This window comes from Euprymna scolopes, chromosome 5, assembly GCF_053919585.1.
Source record: "Euprymna scolopes isolate OS-2025 chromosome 5, ASM5391958v1, whole genome shotgun sequence".
NCBI lineage: Eukaryota > Metazoa > Mollusca > Cephalopoda > Sepiida > Sepiolidae > Euprymna > Euprymna scolopes.
Genome location: NC_136486.1, coordinates 76,135,342 through 76,158,550, shown reverse-complemented (window position 1 = coordinate 76,158,550; position 23,209 = coordinate 76,135,342). Strand labels below are relative to the sequence as shown.

General features: G+C 30.4%; 2 protein-coding genes across 9 annotated transcripts in view; one reads left to right on the top strand and one right to left on the bottom strand.

Annotated features, from left to right (window-relative positions):
- Positions 1-19,660, bottom strand: part of LOC145276863 (large ribosomal subunit protein eL24-like) — a 36,251-nt gene extending 16,591 nt beyond the window's left edge. The window contains exons 1-2 of the mRNA XM_080128262.1: positions 19,594-19,660; positions 19,397-19,472 (exon numbers count right to left, since the gene is read on the bottom strand). Coding sequence (XP_079984388.1) covers positions 19,397-19,472; positions 19,594-19,598 — 81 coding nt within the window. The 5' untranslated portion in view covers positions 19,599-19,660. The remainder of the gene's footprint in view (positions 1-19,396; positions 19,473-19,593) is intronic.
- A 55-nt stretch (positions 19,661-19,715) lies between these two features.
- Positions 19,716-23,209, top strand: part of LOC145276861 (centrosomal protein of 97 kDa-like) — a 417,991-nt gene continuing 414,497 nt past the window's right edge. For 4 of the 8 annotated variants that reach the window (XM_080128256.1, XM_080128257.1, XM_080128259.1 and 1 more), the window contains exon 1: positions 19,717-19,844. In XM_080128256.1, coding sequence (XP_079984382.1) covers positions 19,832-19,844 — 13 coding nt within the window. In that variant the 5' untranslated portion in view covers positions 19,717-19,831. Of the gene's footprint in view, positions 19,845-23,209 lie in introns of all 8 variants that reach the window. The other 4 variants (XM_080128261.1, XM_080128260.1, XM_080128258.1 and 1 more) reach the window with 2 other exon arrangements.

Here is a 23,209-nt window from a genome sequence, read left to right as displayed (position 1 = left end):
CCATTTAGAGCTCTTTTTAAACATAGATGGAACTTCCGCTGATCCTCTAAGTAAATTATGTAGTAATGATTATAATCACTTAACCCCAAGTAATATTTACACCAGTTGGTTGTCCTCTGGATATTTGTTTTACGGCCGAGGAAATAAATGAACTAACCTCTGACCAGAGACTTATTTGAATATGCATTTAGCATTTCTAGAGGAAAAGTTGATACTAAATTTACTGCCTGGAAAATTGGGCCTATACATCAAGCCATCAGACTAATGTGCTTATGGACACGAGGGGCCTATCCTCAAGAAATGTCTGGCAAACTTAACAGCTTTATTAAATTTATAGTTGACATATATGCAGTTAGCTGGTTTGAAATAAGAGAAGTTCCATAACCAGCAACTGTATAATTTTCAATATGATCAAGAAATAGCCACCTGAAATTTAGCACATTACATTAAAAAATTTACAGCATAATGCTTTTGCTTTGCTACCTGAAAATATATTGTATGCTATGGTAAAATCAGATGACCTCGAAGTGAGAGAAGCAATAAAAAAAATTGTCAATTCGGTAAGTAACAATTCATGCATATAATATTGATTAAATTGGTCTTGTCGATTTATCAAGTCATTTAAAATTTGTTTACATTTCATTATAAACATTAAAATAGATAAGCTTACACTTTTAAGTTAGCTCAAAGTAATTTTTCATTTTTTCAGGAAAGAGGAGCCGGCCAAAAAAAGATTTTAAAAAATAACACAAATCAACTGTAATGCCAATCATTTGTCTGAATTAATTGACCTTTCAGAGTGGAGTTTGTGAACCGGCATTTACAGAAACATTTTCTGGAGATGAACTTTTGAATTCACTGATGAATGGAATTAAGTTGAAGTTGGCAGATTTATCATCACATTCATAAAGTGTTGAAAGGGCAGTTAAATTAACAACCAAAGCTTTTGAATTAGTGTATGGGTTTGAAGCAAGACAGGCACATAATTGCAAAGGTGTGTCATCAAATGAGGCCTGCATTTACTTCTAAGGGATCTTACAGCAATTTGATGCAATATGTTAAGAAATACACATTTTCTTTTTTTTATAACAAAAACAATTATCTGTTCTTTCATTCTTTTAAAATGTTATCACTGTTTCAATTTCATTAAGGAAGTTAAGACAAAAACGAATGTTGGAGCTGTCAGTCCTATGGGGGAGGGGGATAATTCTAGTTGTCTTATCTGTTTTACCTTATTCATATTATTTTAATACAACAAAATAACATTTTGAGTTTAAATATTGAAAATTTTTCTAACCAATTTATAGGGAAAATATATAAACATTTTTCAATTTGTAGGTATACTACTACTACACAACTTTCCTAAGTGAAAAATCGACCTACCCTAATGCACACGCTCATGCAGCCATTTTTTCTACATACAAGTTAAATTTTTTTTTTTTAATTTAAAAATCAAAATTTTTCTATTGGTTCAATTTTTAAGATATCTTCAGGTTTAATGTGAAATTGTATGCTCTTTCCAATAAACCGAATATTCTAGACAAACTTTTTTTTTTAAATTCACCCCCCCCCATTTTGAAATGTCAATTAAAAACAATTTTCTCACTTAAGGTTTATATATCACAAATTGAAGATAAAAGATCAATAAATAAAATCTAATTTAAAACAAAAACAAAAGAATAGTTATGTGCAAATTTACTGTTAAGTCAAAAGTTCAAAACCTTTAAAAAGCACATCGATTTTTTTTATACGTGAAACCTCACATTTTGAAAATAGTGTGCTAAGTCGCACGTTTTTTTCACACTTTATTATTTTCAAATGCGCGAACCAACAATTTGTTTTCATTTATCCAAAAACACACACCCGGGCAATGCCGGGTACCCCCCCCCCAGTATTCTTTTAAAGCACACTGAAAACTATAAAAAAAAAAAATTAAAAAAAATTTTTTTTTTTTATACAAATCCAAGACGAGCCTTAAAGTAAAATACTGATTTTTCTTTATTTCTTAATTTCCTGGTGTCTTTATTGAAAGAAATCGAAAAAACTTTTAGCCAATAAACACTGAAAAAAATGCCCCCTCACAGGATGCCAGAAAGTGGGTGCTCATTTTAAGTTAAATTTACATGTATTATCTACTTTCCGAAAACGTAATTTCTCCATATCATGAAAACTATTTTTTGCGATAGAAACAGTTTGCCGATTCGTTTTTAGCACACCAAAATCTACAAAAAAAAAAAAAAAAAAAAAAATCCACCTACTGAACCGCCGCTAGGTGTTATCAGAATTTTTGACACCCCTAACACAAACTGTGAATAAAATATAAAAAACTTGTAATTTCTCCTTTAAAAGTGGGTTTATTTCGTTTATGGAATATACTTCCGAAAAAATAGAATTTTTTTTAAAGAAGTGCCGGCACGCCTCAGCCTTTTTTTTTTTTTTTTTTTGCGTAATGAAATCAATTGAATTTTACAATTTTTTTTTTTTTTTTTTTTAATTTTTAAACTTTAAAAATGTATTAAAATTTTTCTATTGGTTAAATTTTTAAGGATATTTTCAGGGTCAATGTGAAATTTTATACTCTTTCCAATAAATCGAATATAACATTTTAGACAAACTTTTTTTTTTTTAAATTCAGCCCCCCCCCCCTCCATTTTGAAATGTCTATTAAAATTTTGGTACTAGTGCACTAGGTGTGCCAGAAATTTCACGAAAAATATTGAATAATTCCACCCCGTCTTTCCAAGCTTCGAAAAATGTAATTCAAGCCCTAATTTGTTTTTCAATTAAAGGAGCAAGGATCAAGGTTTCATTAAAAAAATAAAAACAGAATAAAAACGAACATGGTTTTTTTTAAAAAAGGTTTTAAACTTCGGACTTTACAGGTAAATTTCTAAAAATCACTACTTTTGTTTTAAATTTGAATATATTATTTATTGATCATTTAATCTTCAATTTGTGATATATAACACTTTGGTGAGTAAATTAATTTACTTTTTAATAGACATTTCAAAATGGGAGGCTTGAAATCATTCGACCCCCTGTCTTTCCAAGCTTATAACTACTCGAAAAATGTAATTCAAGCCCTAATGTTTTTTTTCAATTAAAGGAGCAAGGACCAAGGTTTCATCCGTGGTTAAAAAAAAAAAAGGTTTTAAACTTCGGGCTTTACAGGTAAATTTCTAAAAAAAAAAAAAAAAAAAAAAAAAAAACCTACTTTTTTTGTTTTAAATTTGATAAAAAAAAAAAAAAAACGTTTTGTTTTATGTAAGGTGTAAGTATAGAATAGGTACAAAACACTCTCCCCTCCCCATGTTAAGAAATGGCTTTTTAAATGTTATTTTAGCACGGATCAATAAGTGCATTAGTAGGTGCTGTATCAGAATTTTTGTAGGAATTTTTGACACCCCTAACACGAAACTGCGAATAAAGTATTAAAAAAAAAACTCGTAATTTCTGTTAAAAGTGGGTTGTTTATTTTCTTTATGCATTATACTTCCAAAATAAACTATTAAAGTTGTTTTAAAAGTAATAGAAATATTTATTTATTTTTTTTTTTTTAAACAGTAATGAATTTTCCGAACTCAATATTTTTCAATTTTTAAACTTTAAAAATCTATCAATTTTTCTATTGATTCAATTTTTACGATATTTTCAGGGTCAATGTGAAATTTTATGTTCTTTCCAATAAACCGAATATAATATTTTAGACAAACGTTTTTTCTTTAAATTCACGCCCCCCCCCCCACATTTTCAAGTGTCTATTTAAAAAGTAAATTAATTTACTCACAAATTGAAGAGAAAAGGTCAAATAATATATTCAAATTTAAAAAAAAAAAAAAAAAAAAGTAGTGCTTTTTAGAATTTTACCTGTAAAGTTTGAAGTTTTAAACCTTTTTTTTTAAACCACGTTATTTGTTTTTTTTTTCTTTTTAATGGAACCTTGGTCCTTGCTCCTTTAATTGAAAAAAAAAAAAAAAAAAAAAAAAAAATTAGGGCTTGAATTACATTTTTCGATGAGTTATAAGCTAGGAAAGACAGGGGGTCGAATAATTCACGCCTTCCATTTTGAAATGTTTATTAAAAAGTAAGTAGTAATTAATTTATGTACCAAAGTCTTATATATCACAAATTGAAGAGAAAAGGTCAATAAATAATTTATTCAAATTTAAAAAAAAAGAAAAAGTTTTTTTAGAAATTTACCTGTAATGTCCAAAGTTTAAAACCTAAAAAAAAAAAAAAAAAAAAAAAAAAAAAAAAATTTACGAAACCTTCGTCCTTGCTCCTTTAATTGAAAAAAAAAAAAAAAAAAAAAAAAAAAAATTAGGGCTTGAATTACATTTTTCGAGGCGTTATAAGCTTGGAAAGATGGGGTGGAATTATTCAATATTTTCACAAAATTTCTGACACACCTAGTAATGGACGCTGATGACAATTTTCTATTCAATGCTTTCTTTTTTTTAGATATTTAAAAATAAAAAAAAATAAAAATTTCACTCGATAAAGAATGAAAATATAAATCAAAAATTTATGTATTTCTTTGAGAAAAGAAAAAAAAAAAAAATTCTCCAGTGTTTTTTTTTTTTTTTTTTTTTTACGGCAAAAACTTATAAGTAAAATTTGACTATTTTTAAACCATGGGAACACATTTCTTCAGACACAAGGCTAACGCGAATGTGTGGTTTTTACTGCCTTCTATCCATCTGTAGTTCTAAACAAGGACAAACGGCTACTTCCACTGTTTCAATAAAGATGTAAAAACGCTTGCGTAATCGCGCTTTTTTTCAAAGTCGTTAAAAATTATTTTATTTAAAATATAAATAATTCTTAATGAAGAATGGAACTAAAACATTCAATAATATTTTTTATAAGTGATTTTTTGGAATTTATATCGATTTTTTATAATCGAAGTAAAATTGTTGATTTTCTTCAATCTTTTTTTTTTTTTTTTTTTTTTTTAAAGAAAACCGATTAAAAAATAAAACAAATATTGCATAATTTGCTATTAAACCTGTTATTTTTTTTATTTGCTCTTTGCTACTTTAATTAAAAAAAATTAGGGTGTGAATTACATTTAAGTAGTTATAAACTTAAAGATAGGAGGTCGAATTATTCAATTTTTTTTCACGCATTCAGTTTCTGACACCTGCACAATTTTCTTTTAAATGACTTTATAAGGTTTTTGACTATGCTGAATACGAAAATAGCATTGTAATTTTGCAGGAAAAAGTAGTTATCGAGATATAAAAAGTTGTATTATGCATTGTATTCTTTGGCGGCCATCTTTTTTACGCTTGTGTGTGCGTGCGCCATAAACAAGTCTACTCATCTATGACCGACAGTGCACGCGCGTAAAAAAGATGGTCGCCAAAGAATACAAAGCATAATACAACTTTTTATATCTTGATAACTAAGTATTTCTGCAAAGTTTCAATGCGATTTTCGTATTCAGCATATAAGGTGTCATTTAACAGAAAATTGTGGAGGTAATCTAAAAAAATACATTTTTTTTTTTTTTTTTTAATTACACGCTTCTTAAATTACCTAAGCAGTCAATGTGTTCATCGTTTTTATTTTTATTTTCAATCAATCCGTTAGAAGTAGATTGTAAATGTGACACATGGGATCATGTTTATAATGAGTGGGCCGTGATAGCTCAATTGTTATGCCATAAATAAATGGAGCAGCAGATCCAGTCATTTCTTACATACATACATGTTAAATACATAATGCTAGATGATATTTTATTTTTGCTTAATAAAAGGAGGCTTTCTCACAAAGTGTTCTAACAGCAACTAAGAACAAACTAATTTATTAACCGGCAATATGAGGGGAGGGATCAACTACTGTTTCAGTAAGACCAATCTTATGATTATCACAGGAAAATCAAAAGTAAAAAAATAAAAAATCATCACAAACAGTAGTTATCCCCGGCGCTATTCACGCCATTACCTGTTTATAATTGTATTTACAAACTTTCCATAAAGTCTCCTTATGTACATTAGTGGACGAAACAAGTAGAAAATTTACACCTATCATCAAAATGCATAAAAAAATCCTACAATCTGTAAGCACACTTGAAACACAGGTAGATGAGTAAATTTTAATGCACTTTTCGGTACTCATGCACTTATTGATCCGTGCTGAAATAACATTATTTAAAAGGCCATTCTTAACATGGGGAGGGGAGGGTGCTTTAGGTGTATCAGAATTTTTGACACCCCTAACACGAAACTGCGAATAAAATATAAAAATCGGTACTGGTCGCGGTAAGAGTTCCCTGCCGAACACCCTAAAAAAAAAACAATGACTTCTCCCCACGCAGGCACAAAGGACATGTTTTAGTTGCCATAGTAACAAAACGATCCTTAATTTTTATCGACATTGTTTTACTGTTTATGAATATTGAAATAATACATTACTACACATTTATTAATTATATGGAAAAATGCGCGCATGAAAAGTAATATTCTTAAGATTTTATTAAACCTGGAAAAGTAAAGGACAAGAAATTCAACCTGGAAAAGTAAAGAACATGATATTCTAGTAAAGTAAAAAATAAGAATTTTTTAGACTTAAAATATTGCAGCTAAAAATAAAATTTGAATATTGATAAATATTTTATTTATTATTTGCATATGTTGTTGTTTATTGTTGAGTTAGAAAGGGTGTCAGTCACTGGATTGAACTTATTTCCCCCCTATTATTTGCATATATTTATGTAGTGAAAATTGTTTGAATAAAATTAATTCATTAGTTAGTTAGTTAGTAGATGGAATTAATAATTTTATAATTTACATAAAAATTAATAATTTTATTATATCATAATTAGGATCATTTAATTCATTTTTTAGCTGCAATATTTTAAGTCTAAAAAATTCTTATTTTTTACTTTACTAGAATATCATGTTCTTTACTTTTCCAGGTTGAATTTCTTGTCCTTTACTTTTCCAGGTTTAATAAAATCTTAATATTACTTTTCATGCGCGCATTTTTCCATATAATCCATGATTTTTCCAGGCATTGCTATTGTATTAATATATAAATTTATAATATTTATTAATGATTGTCAAAAAAAAAATCAGCTCTCAAACACACATTTATGCAATATTTATCATTCAATCACAGTAGTTCCGAGCCAGGGTCTCTACCGAGACTGCGGTTCATGAATTCGTGATCTGTATAGAGCGTAAACTAACAAAAAAGAAGATGGCACTCGGTGTCTTTTTAGATATTGTTGGAGCTTTTGACAACATACCCTTCAGTAGTATGTTCAAGTTGCTACGAGAACTCAATGTACCACCAGTACTCATCCGATGGATTGAGTATATGGTGAGGCACAGAACAGTTCAAGTAGAACTACTGAGGGCAACTGTTAAAAGGGAAGTAGTTAAATGAACCCCCAAAGTGGGATTTTATCACCTTTACTATGGAACTGTATGCTGAATCCTCTTTTAAAGTTCGGTTTTTTAAATATAAAAAAAACGATACACGGGATTGAACCTAAAATCTTTCCACCAACCCCCGGTACTCTAACCGTTACGCTAACATGTCATATTGGCAAAATCGCAGTAAAAAATATTTATATACAAAAAAAAGTTATGCAAAATAAAAAAAAGCGTTAGTCACTTATATACTTACTCTCCTGTTTGTGAACCCACATATTTTGTAACTTTTTTTCTACTGAACTAATTTTCGAAATTTTTTTTTTCAAAATGTAGCTAATGAGGTGTTCTATCCAACTATATAACCTATTTGAAATTTGGTTGCGAACGGAATTAGTGGTGGGGGTTTGAATGTGTCTCGATTCATTCAATTTCGGACTTAAGCATATATTCAACCACTACCGTGGTTGAATGATAATATCTCATTTTTAATCACTTTTATCGACTTTTTAAAACTTTTTAATAGCATTTTCTTTTTAAATGACAACGTTAATGTTTATGAATATTGAAATAAAATACATTACTACACATTTATTAATAATATCTCACTTTTAATCACTTTTATCGACTTTTTTAAAACTTTTTTTTTTACTTTATAAAGATTATAAAAAAATTGTTTAGTTACTTTTCTTTTTAGTTTATTTTAATTTTATAATTTATAAATTTTGAATGGTGCGAAATAACATTGATTAAACAAACGTATGTAAATGTAGGGTTCGTATTACTGTACACAGATTCGAAAAAGTTGTCAAAAAACAAATATATAACAAATAAATGTTATCAAAGGCAAGATAATTTACTTTTCTACCAAACTGGATATATTTTTCGTGTTTTTATTCAATGTAACATTTATTCAGCTCGAAACCCATACAGTGTTTACCGATGTATTGGAACCTTCAAGATGGCGTCTTATTCTCTCTTTAATACGGTAAGTGTGGGAAAAGATGTTATAAATAAAAAAACGGATAAAATACTGTTAAAAACTCGCTCAATATATGTTACCGTGACATAGGTTGACATATATTCGGCGGGTTTTTAATAGTATTTTGTATAGTTTTTTTTATTTATAACACCTTTTTCCATACTTACGGTGTTAAAGAGGGTGTGACTGTGAGACACCATCTTGAATTTTCGAATACATCGGTAAAGACTGTTTTTCGAGCTGAATAAATATGTTACATTGAATAAAAACACAAAAAATATCCAGTTTGACAGAAAAGTAAATTATCTTGCCTTTGATAACATTTATCTGTTATATATTTGTTTTTTGACAACTTTTTCGAATCTATGTGTACAGTAATACAAACCCGAAATGTATTATTCTATCACCATTTTGTGGTACTAGTGCAGTGCACTTATTGATCCGTGCTGAAATAATATTTAAAAAGCCATTCTTAACACAGGGAGGGTGTTTTGTACCTATTCTCTACTTTAACCTTACAATTGAATAAAAAAAACATTAAACTTTAAGCTTAGAAATACGATTTAAAATATAGCGCGGATCATAAGTGCACTAGCACCCATCTTCGGTAATCTCCAAAAATACCGTTAGGGCTTACAACATGGCCGCCAGAAGAGTCAACAAAAAACTGCGAATAAAATATATAAAACTCGTAATTTCTGTTTTTAAAGTGGGTTGTCAATTTTCTTTATGAAATATACTTCCAAAATAAACTATTACAGTCGTTTAAAACATAATAGAAGTATTATTTTTTAAAAACAATGTTTACAAAATGTCTACGAACGTGCGTAGACATTTTGTAAACATTGTTTTTAAAAAATAAATACTTTTATTATGTTTTAAACGACTGTAATAGTTTATTTTGGAAGTATATTTCATAAAGAAAATTGACAACCCACTTTAAAAACAGAAATTACGAGTTTTATATATTTTATTCGCAGTTTTTTGTTAACTCTTCTGGCGGCCATGTTGTAAGCCCTAACGGTATTTTTGGAGATTACCCCATCTTCTTATTAATAAATGTTTAGTAATTATTTTTCTTTTAATATTCATAAACAGTAAAAACGTCGTCATTTAAAAAGAAAATGCTATTTAAAAAAGAAAATAACATTGATTAAACGTAGGCACCGCCAAAACTGGGGGGGGGCAGGTCAGTACTTTTTGACGGACCGTCTTTTTAAAAATCTACCAAAAATCAGGTAATTATCCGATCAATACGAAATTTTCAGCGATTATTAGGAGAAGAATGAACTTTATAACAGTGTACTTATTTTTCATAAACGATATTTATATATATATATTTTTTTTGCTTACAAAACCCCCCTTTGTTTTGAAGTGGGAACAAATATGCTTAAAATAATCATCTGAAACTGAACAAAACATAGTGTTGTTGTAAGGGACAGAATTATAGATTAAAAAAAAAAAAAAAAAAAAAATTGTTTGCATACCTTATTTTGACGTCTGAATATCAGAACTTTGATTGTGTTTAATTATCCCGCTTTTGAGTTTTGAAGTGTGAAATTCGGTGAATATGTTAAGTAAAATAATTAATTTAAGTTAAGCAAAACAAAAAAAAAATTTTTTTTAATATTTATACGAAAAAAGCCATTTTAAAATTTTTGATAAATAAATTAACAAATTTTTTTTAGCGAGCCGAATAATGCATGACCATTATTAAACAGAGCATGCTTTGAATAATCGATACAAAAAAAAAAAAAAATTCGATAAATATTGTGCCCTTTGTGTTAAAAATAGCATCATTTTTTTCGATCTCGTTTGAAAACGTTTGCCGCCTTTCGACTACGGTGGACCAAACGCGCTGAAATAATTTTTTTTTATTCTGCTTTAAATTGCCCCTCCCCCCATTTTGGGGAGCCTGGCCCCCACACACATACACATTAAAAATCAAACTCATACAAATGGTCACCCATCTGGTACTGGCCAGCCTCAGCTTAATAATACATTGAAATTTTCGTCACTGAAAAATAAGTTTTTTTTGGCCTGTTTGGTCTTCCATAGTTTTCGTCTCAGCAAAAGAAAACGTAAACAGAGTCGATCTGAACTCTACGGCGACGCGAAATATCTGGTTACCTATATGAATAAGTGGAATTATTTGAAATTCAGGTACTTATATTATAATATTTTTGCATATTCTCTTAGAAAATCATCCTAAATCTTAGACAATAAATGAATAAATAAATTATTTCAAAAACCCTTTTTTTTTTAATATTTAAGTACGTTTTTTGTGCAAGACAAAAAATATCAATTGTTAACTTTTGGGGGAAATTTAACATTTAAAATAAAATTAAAAATAGAAAAAGTTTTACATTATTCTGTTTTCTATATGATAAAATTCAGGGTTTTATCTTTCTGGAAAAAAAAAAGTTACTCAGAAATAATGGATTTTAATAAATGTAATTTAGTTTTAAAAAACAACAACAACTTCATTTTGCGGCCATTTTTGGCGGTGCCTAATTAAACGTAAGTAAATTTCAAGAACCGCCGACAGATGTCGTTTGTCAGCCAAAGAACCGGGGTCGATAACTATTGTTGTAATGAAAAATAAGTTTCATTCAACACACAAAACTAAACACACATAGAAATGAAAAAAGTTGGGAAATTATTTTAATATTCATTTTAAGAAAATGCTATTAAAAAAGAAAAAGTCGATAAAAGTGACACAAACAGTAAAAAAAAAAAAAAAAAAAAAAAAAAAAAAAAAAAAAAAAAAAAAAAAGATATTAATAAATGTGTAGTAATGTATTTTATTTCAATATTCATAAACATTAACGTTGTCATTTAAAAAGAAAATGCTATTAAAAAGTAAAAAAGGTTTAAAAAAAGTCGATAAAAGTGATTAAAAGTGAGATATTATTAATAAATGTGTAGTAATGTATTTTATTTCAATATTCATAAACAGTAAAACAATGTCGATAAAAATTAAGGATCACATGTCCTTTGCGGCTTGCGCCTGCGTGGGGAGAAGTCATTAACGCGACCAGTACCTAAAAATCTCGTAATTTCTGGTGAAAGTGGGTTATTTATTTTCTTTATGAATTATACTTCCAAAATAAACTATTAAAGTTGTTTTAAAAGTAATATATATATATATTTTAAACAGTAATGAATTTTCCGAACAATATTTTTCAATTTTTAAACTTTAAAAATCTATCAAAATTTTTCTATTGATTCTATTTTTACGATATTTTCAGGGTCAATGTGAAATTTTATGTTCTTTCCAATAAACCAAATATAATATTTTAGACAAACGGTTTTTTTTTCTTTAAATTCACCCCCTCCCCATTTTCAAGTTTCTATTAAAAAATAATTTACTCACAAATTGAAGAGAAAAGGTCAATAAATAATATATTCAAATTTAAAAAGTTTTCTTTTTAATGAAACCTTGGCCCTTGCTCCTTTAATTGAAAAAAAAAAAAAAAAAAGAAAAAATTAGGGCTTGAATTACATTTTTCGAGGAGTTATAAGCTGGGAAAAATGGGGTGGAATTATTCACTATTTTCACGAAATTTCTGACACACCTAATGCACCACCACATTGCAAATACTAACAGATTTTATGCATAAATACTAAACAGATTATGATAAAAACTGATACAAACATTCAGATTAGGAATGTACGGATGCACGTCCGGGGGGGGGGGGGGTCTGACACCCTTTTACTATCATGATTTCATTTTGAAAGCGTTTCCATTGATTAATTTTGGGCTTTTGTATAATCGTGTTTGCAACCCTTTATTTGTTGCGTTTTTGGTTATCCTGACGCTTTGCACTTCTTTGTTTACCTTGGAAGTGACGTCACACAAATCTTATAATACGGATGGCTACAATTGTAAAAATAATTTGTTTTATTTTTCTTTCATTTTGAGCTTCCTCCCATTTCTTATTTTGAGCGGAGAATTTATTTTATTTTCATTTTGAGCTCTTTTTCCGATCCGGCGTTACCTTTTATAGGTACTCCTGCACTTTACGACCCGAACTATTTTTAGAAACCTATTATTTAACATGGGGAAGGGAGGGTGTATTGTAACTATTCTGTACTTTCACCTAACAATTCAATTACAAAAAGGTAAATATGAAGAATTACTCCACCCTCGAAAATTCCTTTAAAATTACCACTCTCAAAGCTTTTCGGGGTCGCTGAAAACGAAAATAACGTTTAAAATTACGCCAAACGAGTAGTTTCCAAGATATGAAGAAATGTTAGTTTTAAAAAGTGGGGGATCACTTTTCTATAATAATTTAACGTAAAATGAACGTAAACTTTTAAAAACTAACATTTCTTCATATCTTGGAAACTACTCGTTTGCCGTAAATTTTGCCGAATAGTTACAATACACCCTCCCTTCCCCATGTTAAATAATAGGTTTCTAAATAATAGCGTTAAAAAATAGCTCGGGTCATAAAGTGCAGGACTACTGCAGTGCAGGAGTACCTCGAAAAGGTAACGCCGGATCGGAAAAAGAGCTCAAAATGAAAATAAAATAAATTCTCCGCTCAAAATAAGAAATGGGAGAAGAAAAAAAAAAGTTAAACGGGAGAAAAAAAAGGAGCTCAAAATGAAATAAAAATAAAAATTATTTTTACAATTGTAGCCATCATCCGTTGTGTGCCGTCACTTCCAAGGTAAATAAAGTGCGGAGCGTCAGGATAACCAATTACTTGCTTTTGAGGGCTAATTAAGTTATTTTTTGGCACAAAGGCGTTTTTTTATTATTTAATTCTTAGTGTTATATAGGGGTTTCATTGAGAGAGAGATTTTTGTTGTATCTTTGAGAGACTGTTTAAGACTCAGAGAGAGAGAGAGAGAAGTTGTTGTAGACTTAGATTGTTCATGTTAGGAGAGATTCTTATATATTAAATATTCATTCCTTAATTGTGTTGAATGGAAGAAGAAAGCTCTTTGAGTGATATAGTGTTCAGACAGTTCGGACATTGTGTAGACATGATGTAGATTCTCATTGTAATATGAGAAGTCGAGATGTGTATGAAACATTTTATAACACAAATATATAATACAATTTCACTTTACCTTTTTGTAAGAATCATAAGACAAGACGAGCTTTACAAAACATGTTTTATTTCGTCACGACCGGCCGCCATCACCAAGAATTCAAAGTCTCACATTTTAGTTTCAACGTGACATCTCGCTCCCTAGACGACTGACTCCCTCAGTTTCTTCACTGACTGTCTAATTAAAGTTTTTCTCTATCCCTAGAACTTTCTATTTTCCGTGACGTCATACACATGTGCCTTCTTTCACGTGTTCTGGACATACGTGTCCAAAACTTTTCCTATATTCAGTAACCTATTTTTCCAATATGTTAAAAACATTATCTTATAAGCTGCATTCTTTCAATTTAAAATTTCATAAACTTGACAGCTCACATTCTTTTCTTAAATATTTTATCTATATTCTAAACAAGTTTGTTTTACATTTTTAAATTCTCACACGTAATCTATTTCTAAAACTAAATTACGAGGTTCGAATTCCGTCTGTTGCCATTTCATTTTAACTAAATTCTCTATTTTTATTAGGCACCGCCAAAACTGGGGGGGGGGGGAGGTCAGTACTTTTTGACGGACGGTCTTTAAAAATCTACCAAAAATCAGGTAATTATCCGATCAATACGAAATGTTCAGCGATTATTAAGAGAAGAATGAACTTTATAACAGTGTACTTATTTTTCATAAACAATATTTATATATATATATTTTTTTGCTTACAACCCCCCCCCTTGTTTTGAAGTGGGAACAAATATGCTTAAAATAATCTGAAACTGAACACGACATATTGTGTTGTTGTAAGGGACAGAATTATAGATTTAAAAAAAAAAAGTTTGCATACCTTATTTTGACGTCTGAATATCAGAACTTCGATTGTGTTTAATTATACCGCTTTTGAGTTTTGAAGTGTGAAATTCGGTGAATATGTTAAGTAAAATACTTAATTTAAGTTAAGCAAAACAAAAAAAATTTTTTTTTAAATATTTATACGAAAGAAGCCATTTTAAAATCTTTGATAAATAAATTAACAATTTTTTTTTAGCGAGCCGAATAATGCATGTGTACTGCATGGCATGACCATTATTAAACAGGACATGCTTTGAAGAATCGATACAAAAAAAAAAAAAAAAAATTCGATAAATATTGTGCCCTTTGTGTTAAAAATAGCATCATTTTTTTCGATCCCGGTTGAAAACGTTTGCCGCCTTTCGACTAGGGTGGACCAAACGCGCTGAAATAATTTTTTTTTTTTATTCTGCTTTAAATTGCCCCCACCCCCATTTTGGGGAGCCTAGCCCCCACACACATACACATTAAAAACCACACTCATAAAAATGGTCACCCATCTGGTACTGGCCAGCCTCAGCTTAATAATACATTGAAATTTTCGTCACTGAAAAATAAGTTTTTTTGGCCTGTTTGGTCTTCCATAGTTTGCTTCTTATCAAACGCAAACGTAAACAGTGTCGATCTAGACTGTAGATCGACGCGAAATAACTGGTTACCTATATGAATAAGTGGAATTATTTGAAATCCAGGTACTTACAATATTTTTGCATATTCTCTTAGAAAATCATCCTAAATCTTAGACAATAAGTAAATTATTTCAAAAACGTTTTTTGTGCAAGAAAAAAAATCTCAATTGTTACCTTTTTGGGAAAATTTAACATTTAATTAAAAATATTAGAAAAAGGTTTACATTATTCTGTTTTCTATATGATAAAATTCAGGGTTTTATCTTTCTGGAAAAAAAAAGTTACTCAGAAATAATGGATTTTAAGAAATGTAATTTCGTTTTAAAAAACAACTTGATTTTGCGGCCATTTTTGGCGGTGCCTAATTTTTATACTTACATGAAAAGGGGACAGCCCATGTAACATTAGGACGTTGAAATATACCCAAAAAACTAATATTTATCTTTTAAAGGGTTTTTTACAATGAACTTCAAAATTTAGCTGAATTGGTTAGCTCGCCTTGAAAACATTTTTCATAACTTTTTTCACGTGTACAAATATTTGGTGCAAGTCTATAAATGGTCCACAAGTAATCTTTTTTAATATAAAATCTGAAAAAAAAATCTTTATAATGTACGTACTTGTCACTGCATGAAGATGCCATATTCCAAAAATCAAATAAATCGATCAAGTAGTTTTTTTTTTAAGAAAATCAAATATTATCAGACATCTTATCGAAGACAAACTTCATCTTGTTTTTGATTGATACACTGCTAGCGACACCTGTTGGGAATGTTTGGAATATAAGATGAGCAATCGACTTTCCACGCTATAGAAAAAAAAAAAAACTTGGAAAATAGACATTTATAAGTTTTTTTAAAAAGAAAAAAACTTGGAAAATTAATACATAATTTTTGAGGATGTTGAAAACGAAAATAACGTTTAAAATTCCAGCAAACGAGTAGTTAGTTTCCAAGATATGAAGACATGTTAGTTTAAAAGTGGGGGATCACTTTTCTATAATAATTTAACGTATGATTACCCACTTTATGGTCACCACTAGTGTAAAACTTGAATTTACGCCGCTGAAATACACATTTGCCGAATTTTTGTTGGAGGAGCGTCAACGTGTGGGTGCTCAATTTATGTAAAATTCTTCATATCTTGGAAACCACTCGTTTGCTGAAATTTTAAACGTTATTTTCGTTTCCAACATCCTCAAAAACTTATGTATTAATTTTCCAAGTTTTTTCTTTTCTATAGCGTGGAAAGTCGATTGTCTGTCCCTTGCTGATCTTATATTCCAAACATTCCCAATAGATTTCGACATTTAAAAAAAAAAAAAAAAAAAAAAAAAAAAAAAAAAAATGAAGTTTTTCTTCGATAAAATGTCTGATAATATTTGATTTTCTTAAAAAAACTACTTGATCAATTTACGTGATTTTTGGAATATGACATTACGTACATTATAAATTTTTTTTCCAGTAAAAGATTACTTGTGGACCATTTATAGACTTGCAAATATTTGTGTTTGTATTACGGCGCTGTTTTACACAAGGTCACTGTTCAGAGGGAGACAACTCCATTTTACTAACATACGTTCATTTTTTTCATTTTATTTAGGACACTACTAATAACGATTTTTTATTAAATCAAAAGAAAAAAGCTGCGACGAATTACATTAATAATACAAAATGTAGTCTTAACGCAAGAATCGTTTTTGTTTTCATGTCAGTTTTTTTTCGACATTACAAAAAAAAAAAAAAAAAAAAAAAAAAAAAAAAATGCAACAATAATTGTAGAGGAATTATTTTGGTATTATTATACAAACACCGTGACAGCGAATTAGTAAAAACAGACTGTTACGTTTCGGTGTGCTGAACACGAATCTGAAAACTGGGTTAGGGTTAGGGTTATTATTAATAATTCGCTGTCACGGTATTTGTATAAATTTACCATTATTTTTTCATCTCAACCAGAATAACTCCATCTCTCTACCCCCCCCCCCAAAAAAAACGTAAACAGAATTTTGGTGAAAAATTAAACAGTTCTGCTCGGTGTATGTCGGCGCGTTACTTACGGAAAAACGGTAAATTAAACTGCAGAAGCACCTGTTAAATATTGCACTAGTTTTATAATTGAACCCCCCCCCCCCCGAAAAATAAAAATGCTTTTGTAGATAGATCGTGAAAACTTAATTTTTTAGATCAATTAAAAAAAAAAGCATAAAAAACTACGTCACACAGAAAAATAAACATTTTGTTTTTGAAAACTTTCCTGGCTAAAAAATTCTTCCACAATGTGACAAGTCACCTTACTACGCGCGTCCATGCGCGAACGCATCATGTAAGAATAGCATAAACAATGGCGATGAGTTGGCACAAAATAGTGAGAGGATTCAGGGGTTAATACCATGCAAACGGTAAATTTGCGACCCCGAAAACCTATAAAAAAAAACAAATTTTGTTGGTCGGTGTTCTGTTGTAGTTAAAGTAAACATTTACTCATTAAATTTTTCTGCTGGTCGCCATGGAACTCAACGCCCAAGGAATACCCAACTTTTTATATCTCGATAACTACTTATTTCTGCAAAATTTCAATGCGATTTCCGTATTCAGCATAGCCGAAAACCTTTAAGAGTCGCCATTTAAAAGAAAATTTACCAAAACTAAATATTGATGAGGTTCTATAAAAAAAAAAAAAAAAATAGTTTTTAATCTTAAAATCTATAAGAATGAAAACATTACAAAAGAAATGAAATTTTTACGACTACGTTTTTTTTTTTTTTTTTTAAATTAACAAATAAATGTTATGGTAAGATTTTTTGGTGCTAATGCAGAGTGATCATCCGCGCTATTTTTTAAATCGTATTTCCACGTTTTATGATGTTTTTTTTATACACTTGTAAGGTTAAAGTACAGAATAGGTACAAAACACCCCCTCCCCATGTTAAGAATGGCTTTAAATAATATTTCAGCACGGATCACTCTGCATGAGTACAGATTTTTTTTTAGCAGAAATAAAGAAAAATGCAACGATAGTTGGAAGAGGAAATTATAAAACAAGGATAAAACTTTAAAGCTGTGGCGACTTTTTTTACTGTAACAAAGCTTATAATATTAACACCAACATTTAGTTTTTAACATTAAAAATGAAAATTCGATAATTGTAGAGGAATTGTAATTTTTATTACATCGTTATAAGTAGCGTCCTAAATTATGAGATGAAAAAGTGATCGTGACGTATCTCTTAGTAAAATGGCGTTGTCTCCCTCTGCAGTGACCGTGCGTAAAACAGCGCACGTTACATTAAATAAAAAACACTACAAACATCCAGATATGTAGAAGAGTAACTTATCTTGCCTTTAATAACATTTGTTATATTGTTTGACAACTTTTTCGAATCTGTATAGTAATACCAACCCAACATTTTACATTTAAAAAAAAAAAAAAAAAAAAAAAAACTTATCCAGATAGGTAGAAAAGTAACTCATTTTGCCTTTGATAACATGTATTTGGGTTTTTTTTTTTACAAGTTTTTTTCGAACCTATGTGTATATATTAATACAAACCTGTGGGGGATCACTTTTAAATTATAACGTCCTATGTAGTGAATAATACATAGCTTACCTGAGGTGAGGATGCCAGTGTGGTTATTTATACTAATAGAGTAAAGTAATTGTTATAAAAACCTTCCTCCTTTGTGAAAAGTTACTTCATTCCTTTATTTTATGTTACTGTGGTTACAAGACCTGAGAAGAAAAGGTGCGAAGAAGATTGTATTTTTTTCGCAACCTCACTTCAGGTTAGCTACTCTCAGTTACGATTTTTTTTCAACATCTATTGAAGTGATACCCACTTTTTGGTCATCAGCGAAACTTTCCTTATTAAGCTATTTTTTCAGGTATAAAAGAATTTGATAGAACTTAAGTGATTACTCGCGTTAAAACTCATTAAATAAACTTTAATAATTTATCGAATCGACGATAATTTTACGACGGGAGTGGGGGGGGGGAATTCGTTCGGGTACCCAGAATTTATACGAAATCTGGATAAGACAGGGCAACGCCGGGCGTCCTTTCTAGTCCTTTGTCATAAAAACAAATCCTATCTTTTACGTTTACGCTACAATATTTTTAATTTGTTACAAAATATTTTTGAAATTAGAAACTAGACAGCACGTGGTAAAAAATGTGGTACTCATGCACTTACTGATCCGTGCTGAAATAACGTTATTCAAAAAGCCATTCTTAACACGGGGAGGGTGTTTTGTACCTATTATGTACTTTAATCTTACAATAAAAAAAAAAAACAAAGCTAAACGCTGAAATGCGATTTAAAAAAAATAGCGCGGATCACTCTTTGCATTAGCACCAAAAATTTCATTTTCTTTTTTAATAGATTAATATTTTCTTAGTGAAAATAAAAAGGCTAATTACATTATATCTTTATATTCATGCTCTTTTATTAGAAAAAAATATTTGGTATAGGATTACATGTAATAATTGTGCCTTACCTTGCCATCAGTCTTAACCATTCGTTTTCCATGGCCAGGATAAATTTTGTATCCGCTGAAACTACACACTTCGATCCTGAAAAAGTTGTTAAAAAATAAAATACCATTATCGTATTATACATTCATTATTAGTATCAATAAATAAAATGTAAAATATCAAACGATTTAAGCGGATAAAATAATTGATGCACCCTTACTTCATGATGACGGAGTGTAAAGAGACCGGAAGAGGAAATTAAATCATTTCTGATACCGCAGTTAATGATATGTGTATATATTTTTCATAAATCAAAAATAAACATAAAAATTATATCATGTCTTTATAATGAAAAATTTTATTATATTTTTACTATAAATAATTATTACATTTTTTTATGTAAGCTGCAAAACTTATATTTTTTTATTCAGTGCACATGTATTTGTTTCATAGCAATAATGGCTGTCACAAGTAAGTAAATAAATTATTCCCCGATACTCTCGTTAACGAATACTGTTAAATGTGGGTATTCTACGAATTCTACTGTCTTATTTAAATCTGATCAAATTTATGCTTTTTCTACTGTAATTTATTATTAACAAGTTTGCCAGTGTTGAATAAATTCATTTGCTTTTGCGTTGCTATGTTCGTTGCGTTTATTTAAATAACTTAGAAGAATAGCTGGGCATTTTTAACGAAAAAATTGATCTCTTAAAAAATTATGAACCGATTGTTTTGAACTATTTAAGACATTATTTAATCATTTTTTTATAAAAGTCATCATGAGATTTGTCATGTAGGAAAAGCTCCAAAATATGGTCAAATAACAGTGAGTGTGTGAAATCGTTACGAAAATTTGTTTTCACTTTCTCTACAAACTATTTTACTGAACAAAATTAATTTGCTACTTTAAATTAGATAACTGCCCTCGGCATCCAAAATCAGCAGAGATTAGAGCATTCCTGTAATGATCTGATCCCTTTTGATTTCGGTGGGGGTGTTAGTTCTGTGCAATTCTAGGAGGTTCCACCCTCCTAGGCTTTGCCTTTTTTCTGAGAAGGGGTTAGTTTATTGCTAATCGCCTGGGGTGCCCTTACCGGGGAATGCTGACAGAGATGCCTAGGCACGTTTTGCAGGTCAGAATGGCCCTTCTCGAGGGATCTTTTAATGTTGGGGGGGGGGGTGTTAGAAAGGAATTGGGTGCTAGTTCATAACTTCTTGTTCCCTCTCCCAAGAAGAAACAAAAAGATACTCTCAGAAACAAAGGATACTCTCAGGTGTGAGAGTATCCCGTACCTCTACAAGGCTACCATTTGCCCATGCATGGAGTATTGTTGCCACATCTGGGCTGGTGCATCTACCACTAGCCTCTCCCTCTTAGATAAAGTCCAAAAAAGAGTTGTCAATCTAATCGGTCCCACTTTATCAACTAAGCTCCAACTTCTCTCTCATCGCCACAATGTTGCATCTCTGTGCATGTTTTACAAATATTTTAATGGAATGTGTTCTGATGAACTTGTTTCACTTGTACCCCTTCGACATACATATCCCCAACAAACCCGCTTAGCAATAAGATCTCACCTCTTCACTGTTGATGTCCCTAAATGCCAGAAAGCTTTCTATTCTAATAGTTTCTCCCCTCAAACAGCTAGACTTTGGAATTCCTTTCCTGCTGCCTGCTTCCTTGGCTGTACTGATATGCAGAGATTTGAATGTAACATAAACAAATATCTTTCCTAGACATGGCTCCAAATAGTAGCCCCTGACATCCAAGTAACGATATGCTTTGTAAGGGGTGAACATGAGTAAAAAAAAAAATGTAAACCAAAATCAGACGAACTTCCCCTTGAAGAAAGCCTGAAGTACAAATCATTGTTCCCTAGTCACACCCTCAAAATTATTTTAACAAACATTTGCTCTATCTGCTCCAAATTGGATTATCTTGAATATTTATCATAGATGAGAATGCAGACCTGGTTGTAATAACTGAAACTTGGCCAAAGAAACAGATTCACCTGCAAGATTTCACTTCATTTCACTGTGAAAGATGCCAAAGCAAAGGCAGTTATGGTGTATGAAAGAAGCAGTCTCAACTCCAACTTCCTCCAAATGTGAACCTACTTGATAAATTTGATGTTCTTTGCAATATAAACATCAACAGACAGAAAAGTTCTATAAATGCAATAACCAAAATCTCACTAACGCTATTAAAACTGTCTCCAAATGCCAGAGTGACTGGAAGATTTTAATGGCCCGACTATTGACTGGGAGTCAAATCTGTGCACTTCTAATGACACATTTGATAACTCACTTTTAAATATGATCAAGCAATGTTTTCTATACCAGCATGTTACAAAATCTGCAAAATCAGGATTGGCCAAAGTCAGTACTGCTTCATCTTGTGTTCACCTGTCAACCTAGTTCAGTTTCTTCTCTACAAATTTTGCCTCCACTTGGCAAGAATGATTATGCACTTTTGAGCTTTTGCGTACCCCATTTGTACCACCTGTTTCAAATAAGCAGAGAGGAAAATTGGCTTTTATGAATCATGATCTAATTAAAGTGGCTTCCAATGAATTAGATTGGCATAGCCTCACTGTGTATCAGACTGTTGAAAAAATGTGGGCAGGAATAAAGAAATTTCTGTTATACTTTCTGGATTTGTCTGTATCTCTGAAAGCGCCATAATAAAGCATAATGAAGCCTAATAAAGTATAATGAAACATAATAAAGCATAATGAAACATAATAAAGCACAAACTATGAATTATAAATATAGAAAGATTCTTTATGAATGAAAATTGAGAAACACTGCAGAAACAATGTCTGAGGCACCTTTGGGGGTCTACAGAAAATAATGTTATCATATTGTTGTTCAGCATAAGTTGACAAAATTTTGAGAGACAGCTTGCTCTTGATGCCAGTCATAAGCTGAAGTGTTTTTACACTTATGTTCAAAGAAATAAAATATTGAACAACCAAATATTAACTCTACATTATTCCAAATGTGAAAAAATTGAGCAATAAAATCAACATGCATTTCTCTTTGCTGATATTTTCAATGATGACGATGGCAGAGAATCTGCAACATTACATATCATAGTATAAATACAGCCAATCACCATCAGTTAGGATGAGGTCAAAGAATTACCTTTTGTCTTTGGATGTGAATAAAGGACAATTACAGACGGACTACATCCAGCAATTTTATAGGCTGTTGCACCTGAACTATCTGAACCTGTAGCAACCTTTTACTGACTACTAGAGTTGTTTCTGCTGATTAGTGGTTGGCCACAATTTGTCCTATGTTATGAATATAAAGAACAATGGAGAAACTGCTGACATTGTTTTTTTTTCGACTGTCAATCACCACTTTTACATTAACTCAGCACGTATTGTTTTCATCAATTGGTTATAAAGTGGGTAGTGATCATATATACAAGGTTCAGATAAATAGTAGTTCATTTTCTGAGCTGGATGCTTGCAGTGGTGTTCCATGCTGGCTTCTATTCTCTTTCTACTTTATATCAACAACATGCTGGAAGTGACTGGTGCAAGCATGCTCCTACTTGTAGATGACATCAAATTAGTAGCCTGTAGAAGTGAAATTCTCTCAAGTCTCGCATTCAACATGCCTGAAAATGGTACATTGAATAGGACTTGTACTTTAATGTTGATAAATGCGGCTATATTGCAGTAGGTTCTCCCTCTAATTCAGCTGTTACCTTTGGTAATGATATTGCGCTTCTGAAAGAGATGAATGAGATAAAATATTCTGATCAACTCATTAGACAAACCATCTGAACATTGTATTCAAGCAAAAAACATTTTCTTCTT